Source organism: Podarcis raffonei, chromosome 6, assembly GCF_027172205.1.
Source record: "Podarcis raffonei isolate rPodRaf1 chromosome 6, rPodRaf1.pri, whole genome shotgun sequence".
NCBI classification, from domain to species: Eukaryota; Metazoa; Chordata; class Lepidosauria; order Squamata; family Lacertidae; genus Podarcis; species Podarcis raffonei.
The window spans coordinates 61,094,747-61,109,829 of record NC_070607.1 but is presented as its reverse complement, the minus strand read 5'-3'; the positions used below and the strand labels follow the sequence as shown (position 1 = coordinate 61,109,829).

Genomic DNA, 15,083 nt, shown 5'->3' with positions numbered 1-15,083 from the left:
ATATTGAGTTGCACAAGTTAATTACATAATTTGCAGTTTCACCAAAATTTAGGTAGGTCACAACTACATTTGTTTTCTTTAATGAAATTTGCAAATACAAAAAAAACAAACATCAAGTTAAAAACGACAGTGGCAGCGATGATTCTAATAATTTGTATTTTTACTCCTCTTGCTCTTGTCACAACACATTTTAAGGAGAAGTTGGAAAGAGAGTGTAAAGCAGAAAGCTGGAGGCATGAAGACAGATCATGGTGGAGAGGGAAGATGGAGATATGTAGTGACGAGAGAGAGCGAGAGAGAGAGAGAGAGAGAGGGAGAAATGGGTCTCAAGTTGTAAGTTGGGGTTAAATGTGGGTGATGACTACTAAATTATATGTTGGGTGAACCTTTTCCAGTCAGCACCATTGGGGTGACCCTGAGTTCTAGTCCTATAAACGAATATCAGCAGGAGTCTGATTCCAGAGAAAGATCAGGACCACCATGTTGTTGGGGGGGGGAGTATTTTGCTGTACTGGGCCCATGCCCAAGCTAGACTTTGACCTTTCAATTTTAAGCAAAGCCTATAGCAGGCATCCCCAAACTCGGCCCTCGAGATGTTTTGGGACTACAATTCCCATCATCCCTGACCACTGGTCCTGTTAGCTAGGGGTGGTGGGAGTTGTAGTCCCAAAACATCTGGAGGGCTGAGTTTGGGGGTCTATAGTCTTATAGCATGACAGTTACAAAGCCAAACATACCATTCTCTCCAACTGCTTTCTGAGAAACAAGCCTGCTCCCAGTTTGGGGGATTTTTTTAGCTAATGAGTTAAGCCATAGCTATGATTGATCGGCACTTGCTATAGAACAATTCAGAGCTGAGTGCCTCAGGGCAGATGGAATGAATCAGGAAACATCTCCAGACAATGGAGAAGGAACTTCCTAGTTCATTTTGAAGTCATTTTGAGTTTTTCCTTGAGGTGAGTGTGTGCGTGACTCTAGTTTTTCTTGAAATTCATACAGAAGAATGGCTGCCTGGGTCATTCTGAAGGAGCTTTCTGGTTCATTTTGAAGCTGCTGTTCATCTTCCCTGGTAGAGGAGTGATTGCTACCCTGAGGGGGCAGGATTCACCTAACAAGCCCTGTCAGAGAAAGCCCCATGCAAGGACTTGTACTCAAGAAATGAAGTCCCCCCCCACCCTGTCTTCCCCCTTCTAAAAGGAAATGCAGTTGAGGGTGGGGGCCTATAACAGCAACAAGTGGATTTGCCGGCAGACATTCAACAAGCTAAGCTTATATTCTAAAATGGAGATACAGTTGTGGAAAAGATTTAAATGTCGATCAGATTGGATCAGTTGGTCAGATATCTTATTACTTGTATGTGGCCTCCAAATTATTTGGAGGACCCGCCACCCTCACCTGCAAAAGAGAATACAAATTTGCATAAATATGCAGAAGAAACAAATCATACAAAACAATGTGTGATCTCTTGTGAGATGGAAAACCTAATCCACAGCATACTGAGCCCAGAAAATCTTGTGCACCCCTGGGGATTATGACGTCCTATAGAGGACCAGGCACTTTAAACCTTCATAGGACTGGAAAATTCAAGATCAAACTTGTAATGATCACAGCCTGGTAAAGTGTGATTTATCAGGCCAGGCAGGTTGTTTATTTCAGCTGTATCATTTCTGTTGTTTGAGGGAGGAATCAGTTGACTGTCTGGCTGCCAGTTGGGAATGTGTCGAGGTTCTCTTGGGTAAAGTTTGTGTGATACAGATTACTCCAAGTCAGATGGTCTTGACACAAAAAATCTACATTACTTGTGCAAACAAAGCAATATTATTCATGTGAGTGATAGTGTTTGAACCATATAACTTGAAAGACCTACATTGGCTCCCAGTACATTTCCGAGCACAATTCAAAGTGTTGGTGCTGACCTTTAAAGCCCTAAACGGCCTCGGTCCAGTATACCTGAAGGAGCGTCTCCACCCCCATCATTCTGCCCGGACGCTGAGGTCCAGCGCCGAGGGCCTTCTGGCTGTTCCCTTGTTGCGAGAAGCAAAGCTACAGGGAACCAGGCAGAGGGCCTTCTCAGTAGTGGCGCCCGCCCTGTGGAACGCCCTTCCAGCAGATGTCAAAGCAATAAACAACTACCTGACATTCAGAAGACATCTTAAGGCAGCCCTGTTCAGGGAAGTTTTTAACGTGTGATATTTTACTGTATTTTTGGTTTTTATGGAAGCCGCCCAGAGTGGCTGGGGAGGCCCAGCCAGATGGGCGGGGTATAAATAATAAATTATTATTATTATTATTATTATTATTATTATTATTATTATTATTATGCATCAACAGAAAATACCACTAGGCATTGTGATTGCAGCTGCTACCAATTCTATTCAGCTCAGTGTAAACCGTTGATAGAACAGAATAAAACAGCCAGCGGCAAGAGTGTGCAACTCGAGTTAATTTGATAGGCCAAGTTCTAATAAAAATTTCCCATGAATCCAACCTTATCTCAAGAAAATGCTGTAATCTTTTGTTGTGGATTCCAGTTCTCTGTAGAATGGGCAAATATTAACAATCTCATGTTTTGGTTGGAGATTGAAATCTGGATCTTGAACATAACCGGAAAAATGGGCAAAGAGCATTTGCCAAATGACATAATCCCTTCAAAAACAGATGTTTTCCCTGATGTACACTTGGGAGCATTAAGTTTGTTGTTCTCTTAGGAATCATTTGCCCCAAACCATGCTGTGAAGGCATGATGGGAATAAAGTTACATACTGTATATAAAAAATTACAGGAGAATAATGAAAACCACAAAGGCTATTATATCACAATGGGTAAAAGACTGAGCCAGCTGAGCCAGGAAGTCTTGAATTAAAATTTTGCATCTATCACTAGTTCATTCAGTGGCCTCCGGCAAGCCAATCTTACTCAACTTCAGCTCCCCACCTGCAATATGGGCAAAACAACAACAACAACAAAGGGTTGTATCCAGCCAAGTCTTACTTGGAGTAGACCTATTGAAATTAATCAACCTAAGCTAGCAATGCTCATTAAAATTGTTACAGATCTGGGGCTACAGAGTTTGAGGGTGCAAGGGCACCCATAGCTGCTAGAGTTTGTGAATGTTAGAAAGTAATAAAGGGGTAGGATTTAACTGATTTTTTGAGTACAGTCATACCTCATGTTACGGCCGCTTCAGGTTATGTGTTTTCGGGTTGCGGACCACGGGAAACCTGGAAGTACTGGAATGGGTTACTTCCAGGTTTCGCCCTTCGCACATGTGCAGAAGCGCCAAATCGCACTGGCGCCTGCGCACACACGGCGCTTCAGGATGCGAATGCTGCGGGTTGTGGACGTGCCTCTGTCACGGATTACGTCCACAACCCAAGATTCCACTGTATTGAAGGGAAGATGCCAATCCAGTGAAAAAATAACAGGCGGAACTCCATTTCCATGCCAAGGCATCACCTGGGATAGATGGCAAAAGGTGCTGATGGCCCATCATAGAGAAATCCTTGGGTCTCTGCCAATGGAGGTTGCCAAGTTTACACTGAGCGATGACATAGGTTGCAGGAAAATTGTGACCCTTCAAAGGCTTGGAATAGCAGAGGGGGGGAGCAGAGAGAAGGGGAAGAGTTACTTGGCATGGGACTTCTGGGAAGGAGAAGCAGGAAGTGGTGAGAACTCCATGTGGGAGGCTGAGGTGTGACACTCAGAAAGCCTCTGAATGCAATGCTGAGCTCCTGTGAAAGACCAGCCGCTCCTGAGATGCGAATGCTGTAAACTCTGTACTCTCTACACAAGTTGTGATTATGTGTTAATAAACCATATTTCTTAAAGACCCGACAGTCTCATCCACATCTTAATTCCCAGTGGGAACTCAACCCTGGAGTCCCTGGAATCTTACTACAGTGGTACCTCTGGTTAAGAACTTAATTCGTTCCGGAGGTCCGTTCTTAACCTGAAACTGTTCTTAACCTGAGGTACCATGTTAGCTAATGGGGCCTCCCGCTACCACCGTGCCACCGCACGATTTATGTTCTCATCCTGAAGTAAAGTTCTTAACCCGAGGTACTACTTCCAGGTTAGCAGAGTCTGTAACCTGAAGCGTTTATAACCCAAAGCATTTGTAACCTGAGGTACCACTGTACCTCTCAACAAAGATTGAGGGTGGCGCGTAACCTTTGTAACAATACGAGTAACTCTGCTCTGAGTAGGACTACCATTTGATACAACCATAAAAATCACTTAGAAAACATACGCAAAGAATTTTCAACATTCTCTCATTATTACTACTGTTATTTATTAGACTTGTTAGCTGCTTGGTACCAAATGACTTGTCTTCAAGTGACTTACAGCAGTTAGAGAAACACAAACATATTACAGGCAGTGACTATTTTACGTGCATCTGATTGACAAGCAATCACGCACATGCTCATCTCTGCCAACCCAAAGTGGCCTGAAAACAGGGCGGAATGGGGCATGCTTATGCGCACTCCGCCAATGCTCATGAGGGTCAGAAAAGGGACCCCCACACACACAGACACAAAAAATGGTTGCTGCCTGTATACCATTATATATATATACACACACACACACATACACGGGAGCCTAGGACTTGCTGATCAGAAGGTTGGCGGTTCGAATCCCCGCAACGGGGTGAGCTCCTATTGCTCGGTCCCTGCTCCTGCCAACCTAGCAGTTCGAAAGCACATCAAAGTGCAAGTAGATAAATAGGTACCGCTCCGGCGGAAAGATAAACGGCGTTTCCGTGCGCTGCTCTGGTTCACCAGAAGCGGCTTAGTCATGCTGGCCACATGATCCGGAAGCTGTACGCCAGCTCCCTCGGCCAATAAAGCAAGATGAGTGCCGCAACCCCAGAGTCAGCCACGACTGGACCTAATGGTCAGGGGTCCCTTTCCCTTTAATGTACTCTAGCCATATATAAATTAAATAAAAGCTTCTGGTGGAACATTTACTGACTCATTTCTAACTTTCTGCCTACACATGGAGCTATCATCTGAGAATTGCAGAGTTTCATAAATGGATCCATGGTTGGGACCCTAGATTTCTGACCACTGATAGCTTGTTACTGCTTACCTTGGCTGAATTTACATAAAACAGAAAACATAACACTTGACTGAAATACTTAACACCCACTCTCAGGCTTCTGATCCACCAAACCTGCCTATTCTAGAACTTCGTGTGACTTCAGAATATTTATTTTTAGCTCTGTTTCACCAGAGTCTGGCCCTGACCCATGACCCACATGACATGTATATACTGAATTCCAGAAGCTCCATCCTGTTTGACGCACAGATTGACCAAAAGGAGGAAAAAGCTGCAAGGCCCTAACTTTCTCCTCAGTCTCCTCCCTCTCAAGCGCCACAATTGTTTGGAAGAGGGATCACCTTATTCTCTGTGTGGGAAGATTTTATCCATTGTGAAACCCGCAGTGAAAGAGCCATCTGAAATACGGCATTTCCAAAACAGGAAGGCCAAGTGTTTCTTTGTTATTTCCCTCTTCTCCTGCCTGGTGACAATGAAAAAGGAGGTAGCGCTTACGATTTCAAAACAATAAGAGCTGCCTTGGCTTCTTTCCCTTTAAAACCTTACAGAAAATAATCCTAAGTAGGATCCACTTGGTCACTATGTAATATTAAAATGTTTTTCATTATAATGGCATATATTGATTATAAAAGTCATCAACTTTAAAATTGCTTTTATGGAAAATTATTATTATTTATTTGCCATCAATATGTACAGATGTGAAATTGTTGACAAATATTTTGGTTCATGTTCCCTCTTTTTGTTAGTTTATCTTTTATTGTTTAACAACTGTGCTCCTGATTCTGTTCGTCCAGTGTAGCTATCACAGGGCAAAGTACGACTTTCATTGGCACAGATAAAGCAAAGCTTAGTCCAGAGCTTAGTTTTCCTAAGCCCTGTAGCTCTCTTCTCACTTGGCATCTCATGATGAAACATCCACACCCCAGTACCAATGCACCATCATATAACATTCCAATGGCCACTTTGGGCAAATTATACCAATTAACTAGATGAGGGAATCTGTATCTATGTGGGTTATAGCAAGGAACTTGACCTTTGTGGGACTGGTTCACCCACCCCATGGAGTCCTCTGCTCATGAAGTCCGCAAGCAACTGCCACTGACATTGTATTCTGTTTTTTTGGAAAGCTTTTGAGTTCTACAGGAGCCAGTGGCAGCCTACTTGGCTAATTGATATTGGTATAGTATAAACTAATGCTGAAGAGAACATTTGTTTAACATCTGTTTGTTTGACTTTTCTGGCTTTTTGCAGCACCAGTTCAAAAAACAAAAAGGAATGGACCTAACAAATGTGGTTTGTGAAGAAAACCCATCTCAATGCGATATCAAACTGTCAGAATCAGAAGTGAAGCGCAACTGCATACTGCTGGTTGAGGCAGCAAATAAAGGTCAGTTGGGTAAATTGGTGTAAAACTTATGTATAGAGCAAGATATGGTTTTACCAAGATTGTGTATATATGTCAGGGAGTGAGCAGTTTGTTGTAGTTAGATAATTTATGTTTCAATGAGTTCTTTTGTCTGTTTTCATTACTTCACACTTGGGCGGGTGGTGGGGTACGGAAAGCAAAATTGTATCTCAGCTTTCATCAGTAATCACTGTTCGTTCTCAAAGAATAATCTATTCCTTAAAACATAAGATCCTCCAAATCAAGGTACGGAATTCCACAGTCACAAGAATATCCCATCCAATATCTCATGCTTGAAAAACATAAAACAAACACTATAGTACTAATCTACAGCTGTGTGTGATGGGCATCTGGCTGTGAGTTTTATGTTGTTTCTTCCCTTCCAGTTGTTATTTATTGAAACTTTGTTATGAATTGTACCCACGCCCAAAAAGATGGTGGGCATTTTTACTGCTGAGATTTAAAGCAGTTCTTGCTGCAGTTGCTATAATACAGGAATGGGGAAACCTTTTCAGCCCGAGGGCCACATTTCATCATGGGCAACCTTGAAGGGAGCACATGACAGTGGTGGGTGAGGCCAGAGCCAAAAGAGGGCAGAGCTGTAGGCTGTACTGTAGGCTACATTCTGTACTGTAGGCTACATTCCACTCACAAGGTCTGGCCCAAGACATTTTGCTGTCTGAGGCAAATGACAAGATGGAGGTACAAAAGCCAACCAAAGTGGCAGTTGAAATTTACTTCAAAACTGGCAACAGGATACATACCCTCCAAGTGTCCTGATTTTTCTGGATGAGCCCAGAATTCCTAAAGCCATCACAGCTTCTGACTTGATCCTGGGGCACCCCAAGTTCCCCCAGCCACTGGACAGGGGCCACAGAAGCACCTCCTGGGGCGGCTGCAGCATTGGGAAGGAAGCATGAAGGCTCCTTCCCAAAGTCTACTTAGCACTTACTAGACTTTGGCAAGAAGGTGGGTGGACTCTTGGACCCTGGCAGAGCCCTCATGCCTTCTTCCCGAAGCCATACAAGCCTCTCCGCTTGCTGCTTTCTTCAGTTGAGGGAAAATAGGCTTTCCTAGCTATTGCACCGCTCCTGTGCCTCTGATTCCAGACTGTCCAACTATAGTAAAGTTTTCTCTGGCAGGTTCAGTGTTTTGTTTGCTTGTTTCTAGTTACCCCCAACTTCATTGCTAGATGATAACCAATTCATAACCTGCCAAATGTAAGCCAACTAACAACACCAAGAAGAAGAAAAACTATGTTTCCCCCTGCTTGCGTTCAGCCTTTGAGTGTGACCTATCACTTTCCTGGCTGCATTTGTGGCATTGCAGTAAAGTGGTATGTTCTCCTTGATCCGTAGCCCAGAGCTTTCCAAAGGTGCTACTGGAAGGAATTTTTAAAATTTCTTTATTTTGTTTCAACTACGGCAGACCAACACGGCTACCTACCTGTAACTGCTCCATACCTGGTAGTGTCTTCCACCTGAGGCGGCTGTGTCCCTCTGCCCCAAGGCAGGGCCAGTTGTACCAGCCATGCAAAAGCCAGAGGATTCTATACAAACACATCTCTCTCTCCAATCTTCACCCAGATAAACAAAAGACATTAGCACAGTTCAAGGATACATTGCGGCCAAGCAAAGGCACACATGGACAATGCAAAGCTAATGAGGCGTGTGGCCTGGGGGAAGTCCTGAGAGCCAGGCAGATAAGGCTGGAGGTTCAGCCTATGGACCAGACCCTGTTTATAATATATTTTATAATATCAAATATTTAGTGTTGCCCAGAATGCTCATCCACAATACAAACAACGTTTCTTCGGCATGAGCAATCAGGTGCTCTTATAAAAAGCACAAGCAATGTTTTGGTGATATAAGCATGTGTGCGAAAATGCTTGTTGTCCTCATAGTCTCTTCCAGTTTTGCAACAATGAATACCAAAGAAAGGTAATAGATGGACACAAATTTTATTGTGTGATTGATCTAACTTTTGTTTGTTTTGAAATCAACAGGTCCAAGTGCATTAGAAACCGTTCTTCACCAGAAGGCAGCATTTTTGGAACAGGTAATAAATGAGGGGTAGGTAATAAATTAAGAATGTGGGGGAGCTGAGTTAGGTACAATAAGAAACTGCAACATCTAAAATATGTTAAAATCTGGACAAAATATGTGAGTGCTAGTAACTCTCTGTCGTAGAAATCATATGAATGTCCAACTGTCTCATTAAGATGTTAGGAGAGCCCCTTTCCCTCCACAGAGCTACAATTTCCAGACTTCCATGGAAAGATGGATTGGCTGTTAAACCACTCTGGTAATTTGTGGCTCAGTGAGGGGAATAGGGGTCTCCGAGCCACTTTCAACATGCTTAACAAACTACAGTTCCCAGGATCCTTGGAGGGAAGCAATGACTGTTTAAAGTGGTTATGATACTGCTTTAAATTCTTTTAACTTTGAACTAGGCCCAGTAACATGTGGGTCACTGCTGCCACTTTTTAAGCACTTCCCCCATCAAGTCTAGCCACAGCATGTTGCCACTGGCTCAGCATTCAAAATATCTTAACCAACATCCATCTATCTACCTATCGATCTATCTTTCCATCTCTCCAGTGCTTTTTTCTGGGGGGGACGCAGGGGGTATGCATACTCCTAAACATTTTGTGAATCTTTGTACTTTTGTCCATTTACTGTATTTACTTTTCCTGATTTGAACTATAAAATGGTGGTTTTCTTGAGTCAAAATGAGAGCACCTCTAAACATTGTTTTTAGAAAAAAAGCACTCTATCTTATTTCTCACTCTTTCATACACACACAGACACACACACACAAACAAACAAACACACATACATACACACACATATATATAATATGTCTGCATATGATTTGCTTAGATAAATTCTGTGAAAGGACATGTGGATCCAGAATTGGCCTCCACAGTCAGTTATGGACTCACTTTTAAAACCGTGTTTATAGAAGACAATCTTATTCGGCTACGAGTGATTGCCAAAGAAGAAGCGTAACATTGTTCTGTCTAAACAAAGCATATAACAACATATTGAGAGAGATATGCCACAAGTGGTTTCTTCTTCTTTATTATTATTTTATATTCAACCTTTTCCCCAAAACCAGGCCTTAAGGCAGTGCACAAAAATTAAAACAAACATGAAAAGCTAAAAGCATAAAGGATAACAGTTAAAAAGCAATTAAACTATAATAGAATTAACATGACATGAAAACAGATCTATAAAATCGAGTAAACAAAAGTATTTTCCTTAAAAACAGTCTGTTCCCAAAAGCCCACTGGAATAAAACAGTCTTCACTTTGCTGGCAGAAATATAAGAAAGAGGGAGCCTATTTAGCTTCTCTAGCAAGGGAGTTCCAAAGTTTGGGATCAGCCACTGAGAAGGCTTTATAAAGTCATCACCTTTGTGCAGTCATCACTTCTGAGCCCAGTCAAGTTTTTATGCTGCAGGGGTTTGGCCAATTATATTGCTAGACCTACAGTACTATTATAGTTTTAATAAAGGTCTCCAGTAGTAATTCATTGCACATTTTGGCACTTTACATCTTCAAAGTGTAATAATACATTAATTAATTAATCCTCACTATTCTCTAGTGAGGCAGGTCTCTGCTTGTAAAGCTGGACTCCAGGCACCTATAAAAATAGCACTGAAAAGCTAAATGTGCACATTGCTGCCACAGCTGTCATGCAGTAAATCTCAGGGAAAAACCACTAGGTGAAAAATTAATTTTGGAGATAGCTGAAAATTAGATGTGATGCAGGAAGCAGTAAAATGTGAGACATAAGGGTCTTATGCACTTCAGGGTCCCACCCAGAGTGGCTGGGGAAGCCAAGCCAGATGGGTGGGGTATTATTATTATTATTATTATTATTATTACTATTACTATTATTAATAATAACAACTTGATTGTGGGTACAATTCATAGCACTGAAAAGGGGAATTGAATCATTTCCCATATGCTAATATAAAAGGTAAAGGTACCCCTGCCCGTACGGGCCAGTCTTGACAGACTCTAGGGTTGTGCGCCCATCTCACTCAAGAGGCCGGGGGCCAGCGCTGTCCGGAGACATTTCCGGGTCACGTGGCCAGCATGACATCGCTGCTCTGGCGAGCCAGAGCCGCACACGGAAACGCCGTTTACCTTCCCGCCAGTAAGCGGTCCCTATTTATCTACTTGCACCCGCGGGTGCTTTCGAACTGCTAGGTTGGCAGGCGCTGGGACCGAGCAGCGGGAGCGCACCCCGCCACGGGAATTCGAACTGCCGACCTTTCGATCGGCAAGCCCTAGGCACTGAGGCTTTTACCCACAGTGCCACCCGCGTCTGTATATGCTAATATGTTGTTGTTTAGTCGTTTAGTCATGTCCGACTCTTTGTGACCCCATGGACCAGAGAACGCCAGGCACCTCTGTCCTCCACTGCCTCCCGCAGTTTGGTCAAAATATGCTAATATACAGGATGCTAAACTGAGCATCAGGGCAGTGTGATATGGGATTTCCATGCTGGTTGATAGGGGAGAAATTCTATTTGGTCTGCATTTAAAGGCAAACTTACCCAATTTGCACTTTTCCAAAACAAAATGCGAACCAAAACACATCCATCCTTCAAAATTCACACTTCTCTGAGTTTTGCAGTGCAGTTCTTGATCACGTAATGTGCACAACAATACACATACTAGCTGTGCTTTTCTTCTGGAGAAAAGGTGCCAGTACTCACCATGAAGTTGTTACAGTAAGTGCCACACATTTAACCAGTGCTTTTCTTCTAGGGAAAAAAAGTATGTGCTGGTACTGTGTAACCTTGAGTACTCCCAGAAAAAAGCACTGCATACTAATGTAAAACATATATTAGTGAAAACAACATACAAAAATGTATAGTGTTAGGGAAAATGTAATGCAAACATCTGTATATCAGGTAAAATTGCATTTTTAAAATGTGTATTTTAGGAGAAATCTCCACAAGCTAGGACTCATTTTCAAAGCTCGACTGACACTTTAAGCACTTTGAAAAATCTGTGTATGTGTATTCACAGGGCGGCCCAGGTATTAGGCAGGGTGAGGCTGCTGCTGCTGCAGGTGGTGGAAGCCCCTTAAAGGGCATCCCCATGAATGCCCCACCGGCCCTACTGCCTCCACCATTGGCAGAGAAGTAGCGCTGATTTCTGGTGAGGGCTAACTGAAATAATCTCACCCAAAATTGGCACCAGTACCAGCACCACTGATGTGCTGGTGGTGGAGGCAGCAGGGTGGACAGGGCAAGGGGGCATTTCCTGTTTCTCCTCAAGTGTTGAAATGGCACCCGCCGCCCCTGTGTAGTCAGTTGAACAAATTTCCTTCAAGAAGAAAGTAAACCCAAGGGTGGATAATATTATATTCAAAGTTGTAGCAATTTAAGATGCCCCATAGAACTGTTCCACTGGTTTTCACTAGGGGCTGCATAAATTCTTCCCTTTTTTAGGGAAGAATTTTCAAAAACGGTACCTAGGCTATGGTTTAATCTTATATGTGAAAGTAAGTTCTACTGTAAATACCTTGCAGTGCGACTGAGATAGTAAATGTGCCTGTAAATTTTATGTTTCACCTTTCCCCTCCCAACCCTACTTGAAATTGAAAAAAAGAAACCGAACTGAGAATTTTGGGTGTAAATGGGAGAGCCTCTGAATGTAATATGCTTCCTGTTTATGTTATTTTTGGCTCTGTTCTGTATTTTTTCAGCTAGGGATAAAGCCCCACAAACAGGAGGACATTTCGAGTCACAAGGAATATTCCCGGAAGACACTTATTGCCTTGGTCACCTCTGGTTTGCTGCTGGCATTTCTGGGATTGGCTGCATACTTCCTTATGAAACGACAGAGCTGGAGCCCCATGGGAGAGAGGCTGGTTAGTGCTTATAGCTGGCAAAACAAGTAGAGAGATCTCTAAGTTCAGCAGGAGTGTGAAAGGAAGAATGGGGGAAGCTTTGTAGAGACCGCTTGCTGGCTAAGAATTTCAAGTAGTTAGCTGTCTATTTCAGGAGTTTAAAGAGAGGCGCGTGATGGTGAAAAAGATCTAGTGAGCTTACTTTTTAACAAGTTAGCTATTTTCTATCAATGAGCACATCTTGTTAGACCGGGGGGGGGGGAGTGTGGTTGTTCCAAAAAAGTTGTCCCCTACCATTCAACCAAAAAAGTTTAATGACAATAAAGAAATGAAAAAACATTGTTCTTTGATACATGGGTTGCCTTCCTGTTTATGGTTCCCGCTTTATAGCTTGCATTGTGCTGCCAACATCCAACTTCTAACCCTACCAGTTATATTCAATTGTAATTACAGCTGTGTTTACAGTTTAATATTTTGAGATGTTCATATATTGGTACACAAATTCAGCAAACCGAGAGCTGAAATTTGTATTATACTTGTTTCCATGTATAAACAAGCCTGAAGACCCCCCCCTTTTTTTTAAGGCAAAGGAGCTGTAGAAGGAGGCAATGCAAGAGGGAACAATATTTTTCCCAATAGCAGAAATGCCTGAGTTAAAGATCAAATGTTTCTTTTTGGTGTGAAATCTAAACCAATTTGTTGTCCACTTTATTCAATTATCTAACTTTGCATTTTGTTATTATTTACTGCCTCCTCCATTTAGGGTGAAGATCCATATTATACAGAAAATGGTAGCCATGGCAACACTGTGGTTTCTGTGGCCTCTCATGAACAGTCTGACCTGCAGGATAAACCAAACTTCAATGGAGGGGCTCGGGAAAATGGAACTGGTCAACCAACCTCAAAAAATGGACATTCAACCAAGCCCCATGTTGTGGCTGACACTGAACTGTGAAAAGGATATGGCCAAAAGTCTTATTAACATGGCTGGAAAGACCAGAGTGGAAATATAGAGGAGCTAGAGTGCAAGGGTGCCATAAATGGAATCATTATCCTTTTATTTTTACAAAGAATTCAAAAATCCCATTCCAAAGCATACATTTTTAATGAGCTGCCACAGGACTTAGTGGTGTGTACAAGCTTTCGTTTGTACACACTTTCGTTTGTACAAGCTTTCGTTTGTACATGAAGTTAGCAAGCTGCTTCAATGGGATTTGGCTTGTTCATAGTATCTTTTTTTGCTCTCTCTCAGACCAAAATGAGATGTGACTGTCCCTTACAACCATCTATCTGGGGAAAGGATAGGGGTGCTTCTCTAGAAATTTAGAGTAGATTTATCATAGTTAGGAATTTGATTTTCAGCTCCAGTGCTGATTAGGGGGAGGAAGGATCTCTTCACAGTGAGAATAAATAAAAATAATGAACAATAAGGCATTTAACCACCTAGGTCAACAATTCTGAGTACTGATTCACATGATGACCCTTTTCTTATGACCCTTTTCAACACAAGAGAACCGGTGAATGCTCAAACACATGGCTGTATTTTGCCTCAACCTAGCTCAACCCACATTTATTTTTTTTTCAAGATACAAAAAATTGCCATTTGGATGCATGTAAGCTGTATTTATTGGTCCAAGTCACTATACTAAATCACTGAAAAGGCAACCTGAGAGTTAAACAAATTGTGTGCATCAAACCTCAGGAAACCTGCCAACATTCTTACTTCTTTGGTTGGTACCATTTGTCATTCCCACATCCAGACCCAGCTCAGACATCTCACTCCAGCCTTTCTACTATGTGATACAATGCCCTTAACACATACTGACAGGAACTCAGCAGCCAACCCAGCCTTCTGAAGTACCATTTGGCAATCACCAAACAACATTAAACACTTCAATAGACTTGCTTTCAGCAGAAAACTAGATGGTTTTTCAGGTGAAAAACATTCTAAAATATTGAAGGGCAGTTCCATATTCAGCTAGGAACTGGCATAGGCAACTGGCCCAAAACTACAAATGTTGCTCATGTCAGCGAAATATTTCAGCTAGGAGATTCTGTCTCCATTATTCCTAGAATCAGGGGTGGCTAATCAGTGTCCCCCAAGATACTGTTGGCTGCAGCCCCCATCAGCTCAAGTCGGCATGGCTGATAGCCAGGGATTGTGGATTTTCATAGAATCATAGAATTGTAAGGGATCCCAAGGGTTAACCCCCTGCCATGCAGGAATCTCAACACATGGTCACCCATCTAATTTAAAACCATACAAGACCCTGTGTGGCTTTGCAAATGTGTTAGCAGTTTTATTGTTGCACCATTGTAGTCCAACAACACTTGAGGGCCACAGGTTACCCTGCTATAAAGCACAGAACAAGTCTTAAAAACATTGTCCTCAATCCTAATGAAGCTAGTCCTGTTGAAATTAATGGGACAAATCAGTTACAGTTAAATTGATTGTACTGTCAGTTCTCTTAAGCCTGCAGTCTTACGTGGAAATAAGCTGTATTGAACTTAATGGGGCTTAATTCTAAGAAAACTTGTATATGACTTGTGTTGTAAATGAAGTAAACTGACTGTTTGGATCCTTTGAACCCTGTTTCCAAACAAACAAATGAGAATATGTTTGCAAATGTAAATCTTTGCCTTAATCACATCTGGTGTCTCTCTTTCTATATATTTGTTTTGCTCTATATATTTGCCTCACCCCCCCCCCAAAAAAAAAGAATACTAGGAAGCTGTTTCCTTATGTTG

At 42.3% G+C, this 15,083-nt stretch overlaps 1 protein-coding gene across 2 annotated transcripts in view; it reads left to right on the top strand.

The window, feature by feature from the left end:
• The window catches only part of CD34 (CD34 molecule), a 127,551-nt gene extending 113,139 nt beyond the window's left edge, over positions 1–14,412 (top strand). For both annotated transcript variants that reach the window (XM_053393444.1, XM_053393442.1), the window contains exons 5-8: positions 6,310–6,445; positions 8,469–8,521; positions 12,192–12,356; positions 13,099–14,412. In XM_053393444.1, coding sequence (XP_053249419.1) covers positions 6,310–6,445; positions 8,469–8,521; positions 12,192–12,356; positions 13,099–13,290 — 546 coding nt within the window. In that variant the 3' untranslated portion in view covers positions 13,291–14,412. The remainder of the gene's footprint in view (positions 1–6,309; positions 6,446–8,468; positions 8,522–12,191; positions 12,357–13,098) is intronic.
• The last annotated feature ends 671 nt before the right edge of the window (positions 14,413–15,083 follow it).